General features: G+C 41.1%; 1 protein-coding gene across 1 annotated transcript in view; it reads right to left on the bottom strand.

Moving 5' to 3' along the window:
- Nucleotides 1-2,178: 2,178 nt before the first annotated feature.
- The window catches only part of LOC124801480 (progestin and adipoQ receptor family member 3-like), a 129,582-nt gene continuing 125,760 nt past the window's right edge, over nucleotides 2,179-6,000 (bottom strand). Inside the window, exon 8 of the mRNA XM_047263077.1 lies at nucleotides 2,179-2,875. Coding sequence (XP_047119033.1) covers nucleotides 2,733-2,875 — 143 coding nt within the window. The 3' untranslated portion in view covers nucleotides 2,179-2,732. The remainder of the gene's footprint in view (nucleotides 2,876-6,000) is intronic.

Here is a 6,000-nt window from a genome sequence, read left to right as displayed (position 1 = left end):
GCAAGGGAACTGGCTAGGCGGGGATAGAAAAGGTGGGTCTGGCGATCGAACCGTAAGACTCCTGTGTGGCGTGAGTCAGTCGGTGGCTAACAGGCAAGCTGTGTGCATCTTGTGAACTGAAAGAGGCGAGAAGAACCGCAAGACTATATAATATAATCTTGGAGCGGAAGTAATTCGGCTTATTATTCATGGCATACTTTGATTAGCTCTGTACTGCGAAAATCCGACGCTAGGAAGAGAATTTTCAGAGCTTGTTACATAGGAAGAGTCTTGGATACTTTTATCGCCTTTTTGGAATAATACAGGAGACCAACACTACCACTACATTCATCTCAAATTATCAGTTGAGTACTGAATACTTGCATGGACCAGTTATGTAGTTTCTTTTTCAGTATTAAGTTTGTGTTTAGTAAACTTTGTGTTGGGCCATCGCATTTTATCCTTACTCGTTTACCTAGGTAGGGTCCTATTGCAAGTGCTACGATAATTCCTAGAATCCTACTTTACTGAATTGAAAAGCAATTATCTTCCTTAACAACAGCTAATAAACTTTGTTGGAGTTATAAAGCTCATAACTATTCAGCGAGCATAAGTTCGGAAGAACTCCACGTTTTCTTAAAAGGACAGTTAAACTTTCATCAAAGTACAATTACTAAGAGATAGTTTAAAGCATTCAGTTTCAATGTTTTTCTTATTGAGGTATCAGTGTTTATAATATTGTCATTAAAATGCTCAACCTAGATATGAATCTAATGATGTCTACTTTCGGGGTTCCAATGCTAATAGCTGTGCCAGATTTAAATTTCATAGTACAGTGACAGTACTCAAGAAGTACAACAGCTAAATGGAATATAAGGAAGTAAATGTTCCTTGAGCATAGAAATAATTAACAGTACAAAAGATACAATTACTTCATAAATATTTCAATGGTAGTAATTTCCAATAATTAAACTGATAGAAGAACCACTTTCCAAGTTAGTAACGCTCCATCTTTAGTAATAATTTACCTATAATGATCTTTAACTTACTACTGTAATATATTGATACTAAGTGTTACTGTAAGCGAGTTGTTGCCTAAACGTGTTATTACTCCTCTTTTGCAGCTCATATTAAATCACTGGTACATTACTTACTAAACTGCGTTATTGTCTTGTATCTTATCAGTACAATAGAATTTCAGAACAAGTAAAGTCAGTCCCAATAATTAACTTTCTTTATGAATCACGCTAATACTCGGTACAACTTTGTCTGGTTAGGCTGGCGACTGTTTCCTTTTACGTAATTACAGTTTACTTGATTGCTAATACAACCTTGGTTCGACTCCCGTTTGTTCTGCTATTGCTTCCTTTCTGCAGAAATCCTTAGAGATACAAAAAAATTTCCGATACCTTTCTATTACGAACGACCACGGTCAAATAAGTATTCTTTCACAGGAGTAACATTATCGGTGTATTTCTACTTTAGTATTAGCCGGTAGTGTTAAGTGCTCCCTAGCAGCTTCGATATTTGAGTAACAAAATTTACTCACCTTACTCAAATACACGAATATATTCCTTGCGCTAAGACGTTCACTCAACAGGTACCGTGAAGTTTGTGAGAGCCCTCAATAGATGGCAGTACTAATCTTTTATTGGCGGTAGCGCTCTAGCAAGAAGGCCCGAGAAAAGCGTTCTACGTAAACTCGCTCCAGTATCTCCTACTTGAAACGTGTGTAAAAGTAGGTAGGATTTTTGCTTGTAAGGAACATAACAGCTGTCGATAGGAAGTAAGCAGATAGTCTCAGCCGGTGTCCGATTGAAAGACCCAGGCACGTGGGCAAGAAAAACAGTACAAAATTGCAGCTGTTGATTTGTGGGGAAGTAAAAACCTACGTGCAAAATCGATAATAAGAAACAAGTCCATTGTTCGGATTTTTCGCTACTGGTCAAGCGACTGTGAAACGAAACGTTCCCTATTCAGGTTGCACATTTCGTACGATCGTAGTTTTTACACAATAAAACTGACAACAACGGAAAATATATTTTAAGGCACAGTATTATCAAGATTGTATTTATACAGTATACATACAGGTACTGTGTGTATAATTTTCGTCTTGTACTTAATAACGACGGAATGTTTGTTATTGTAATTGTAAACACAATTCTGGATGCTTAAAATGGGGCAAAAGATAAGATGAGAACAGGTAAAGACATTTTATGACATTATTTACAACAAAAATAGACACACAAATAACTCTACTGACAAAAGAATCAGAGGAGAACTTGCTAGGTGACTTAGTGTTGAGGGGGATAATAGAAAAGGTAAACGAAATTGTAATCGTTAATAACGACGTGACAGTGAAGGATAATACGACAGCTTGAAAAATCTGGAATCTGTACAGAGGCAACAAATATGTTGACGACAAATTACTGAATTATGATATAATACATAAAAATATCACGCCATGACGAAAATGATTATGGCACTGTACGTTACAAAGCGAAGTGACTATTCATTATGGTGCTGGAGGAGAAATAAAAATAAATAAGTATAATGGTAGTTACAAATGAGCCTGCAGTATATGATACAAAACATTACGGAACGCTTCAGGGATATAAGACGAAAAGAGAAGAACAGGTTGAGAATGGAGAGCTGTATCACGTGACTTGGGAAACCCGTTTGACGTTATGAGGTAAACAGGTGTCAGTGCACAAGGGCAGCAGCTATGGGGCCAGCGGCTGTTGGTTCTGGGACTACAGCATGCCCGTGTAGGCAGGGCAGCCGTGCGTCATCCGGAAGACGACGTAGAGGGCACCAGTGTTGTACCAGTGGTACAGCGCCAGCACGACCAGAGCGTGCCAGATCTGGTGCGAAGAGCCCACCACGTCCAGCCGACCTGCAACCAACAACACACGTTATTCTCCGCACTTCAGTACTACTTGTTTGTGATTGCGTTCAGTTAAAGCAAAGAGGGCTCTACCGTAACTCCTTACATAAATACAGGTTTTTGACAGTGCTGCTAAACGTCATAAAATGTGCATGAATTTTAATTTTATTACAGTGTTTAACACATCACATCGCTTTAATTTTATCCATAGCTGAATGAATGTTAGATCGCCGTTGTGATTCAACAATTTAAAGGGCTGTATAGGACCTGATGGGATACCAGTTCGATTTTACACAGAGTACGCGAAGGAACTTGCCCCCCTTCTTGCAGTGGTGTACCGTAGGTCTCTAGAAGAGCGTAGCGTTCCAAAGGATTGGAAAAGGGCACAGGTCATCCCCGTTTTCAAGAAGGGACGTCGAACAGATGTGCAGAACTATAGACCTATATCTCTAACGTCGATCAGTTGTAGAATTTTGGAACACGTATTATGTTCGAGTATAATGACTTTTCTGGAAACTAGAAATCTACTCTGTGGGAATCAGCATGGGTTTCGAAAAAGACGATCGTGTGAAACCCAGCTCGCGCTATTCGTCCACGAGACTCAGAGGGCCATAGACACTGGTTCCAAGATAGATGCCGTGTTTCTTGACTTCCGCAAGGCGTTCGATACAGTTCCCCACAATCGTTTAATCAACAAAGTAAGAGCATATGGACTATCAGACCAATTGTGTGACACATTGGATTGAAGAGTTCCTAGATAACAGAACGCAGCATGTCATTCTCAATGGAGGGAAGTCTTCCGAAGTAAGGGTGATTTCAGGTGTGCCGCAGGGGAGTGTCGTAGGACCGTTGCTATTAACAGTATACATAAATTACCTTGTGGATGACATCGGAAGTTCACTGAGGCTTTTTGCGGATGATGCTGTGGTATATCGAGAGGTTGTAACAATGGAAAGTTGTACTGAAATGCAGGAGAATCTGCAGCGATTTGACGCATGGTGCAGGGAATGGCAATTGAATCTCAATGTAGACTAGTGTAATGTGCTGCGAATACATAGAAAGAATGATCCCATATCATTTAGCAACAATATAGCAGGTCAGCAACTGGAAGAAGTTAATTCCATAAATTATCTGGGAGTACGCATTAGGAGTGATTTAAAATGGAATGATAATATAAAGTTGATCGTCGGTAAAGCAGGTGCCAGACTAAGATTCATTGGAAGAATCCTAAGGAAATGCAATCCGAAAACAAAGGAAGTAGGTTACAGTACGCTTGTTCGCCCACTGCTTGAATACCGCTCAGCATTGTGGGATCCGTACCAGATAGGTTGATACAAGAGATAGAGAAGATCCAACGGAGAGCAGCGCGCTTTGTTACAGGATCATTTAGTAATCGCGAAAGCGTTACGGAGATGATAGATAAACTCCAGTGGAAAACTCTGCAGGAGAGACGCTCAGTAGCTCGGTACAGGCTTTTGTTGAAGTTTCGAGAACATACCTTCACCGAGGAGTCAAGCAGTATATTGCTCCCTCGTACGTATATCTCGCGAAGAGACCATGAGGATAAAATCAGAGAGATTAGAGCCCACACAGAGGCTTACCGACAATCCTTCTTTCCACGAACAATACGAGACTGGAATAGAAGGGAGAACCGATAGAGGTACTCAAGGTACCCTCCGCCACACACCGTCAGGTGGCTTGCGGAGTATGGATGTAGATGTGAATGTGGATGTAGATATGAAGTTACGATCACCTTAATACCTGATCACATTAAAACTAGGGCGTTTCGGCAGAGCAAGCTTCCAGTTTCACGCTTGACGAGAATCAGAATATCTTATCGAATAAGAGCTACAAAACACATATTATGTGTACAATTTTGCTTCCGCCGTTCTTTTCTTCTCAAAATTTGAGGCTTTATTACGAAAAATTTACAAAAACTTACGATTCGAAGTGTTGGCCATCGCTGGTCACTACTTCCTCCCACCTTTCTGGCAGCACAAGAGCTGAGAATAAGTCGAAGAAAGACGAAAGTAGTAAAAAGTAGCAGAAGTGAGAACAGCGAGAAACTTAACATCAGAACTGGGGCTCACGAAGTTAAGGAGTTCTGCTACCTAGGCAGCAAAATAACCTATGACGGTCGGTGCAAGGAGGACGCAAAAGCTGACTAGCATCGGTAAAAAGGGCATTTCTGGCCAAGAGAAGTCTACTGGCATCAAACCTAGGTGTTAATTTGAAGAAGGAAATTTCTGAGAATGTACGTTTAGAGCACAGCATTGCATGGTAATGAGACATGGGCAGTGAGAAAACACGAACAGAAGAGAATCAAAGCATTTGGGAGATGGTGCTACAGATGAATGTAGAAAATTAGGGGAACTGATAACGCAAGGAATGAGGAGGTTCTCCGCGGGATCGGCGAAGAAAGGAGTGTACAGAAAACACTGATAAGAAGTAGGAACAGGAACTTCCATGGTACTAGAGGGAACTATAGAGGATAAAAACTATAGAAGAAGACCGAGATTTTAGAATGCATCCAGCAAATAAATGAGGACGTAGGTTGAAATTGCTACTCTGAAATGGAAAGGTTGGCAAACAAGAGGAATTCGTAGCGGACCGCATCAAAACAGAAAAACAACAGAACTTACGTCCTTTGAGGAGGTCCATCAGTCGATCCAATTTAGCACTTTTACGTATGACAGGAGGCGCCGATCAGTCAGACCGTGTGCCTTGGATCGAAAGAAGTGGTAGCCAGAGGTAGCAATGTCTGGAGGATTGGGGAACGGGGAGTGGGGAACGACTTCCCATTTCAACGTTCTGACCGTACATGGGGTCGAGCATTGACATGCTGCAAAATCGCCTTTTCATGTCGATCGCTGTATTGTGGCCGTTTGTCTTTCAGTGTTCTGCTCAAATGCATCAATAGCTTTGGACAACTATCTCCGGGGATTGTTTGTAGCTTCGTAAACCTTCTTACTTTCGCTGCCACGTCAAAATCACTGTTGTTAAAGGTTTGAAACCACTCTCCGGACGTTCTTTCACTAACAGGAGCCTCACCATAGGTATCACCCAGAATTTTATGAGCCTCAACCGCAGATTTCTTCATGTTAAAGCAGAAAATCAGCAATTCCCGCAAATGA

Source organism: Schistocerca piceifrons, chromosome 1 (genome assembly GCF_021461385.2).
Source record: "Schistocerca piceifrons isolate TAMUIC-IGC-003096 chromosome 1, iqSchPice1.1, whole genome shotgun sequence".
In the NCBI taxonomy this organism is placed as follows: domain Eukaryota; kingdom Metazoa; phylum Arthropoda; class Insecta; order Orthoptera; family Acrididae; genus Schistocerca; species Schistocerca piceifrons.
Note: the sequence above shows the minus strand (reverse complement) of the source record. Positions and strands in the feature narration are given on the sequence as shown.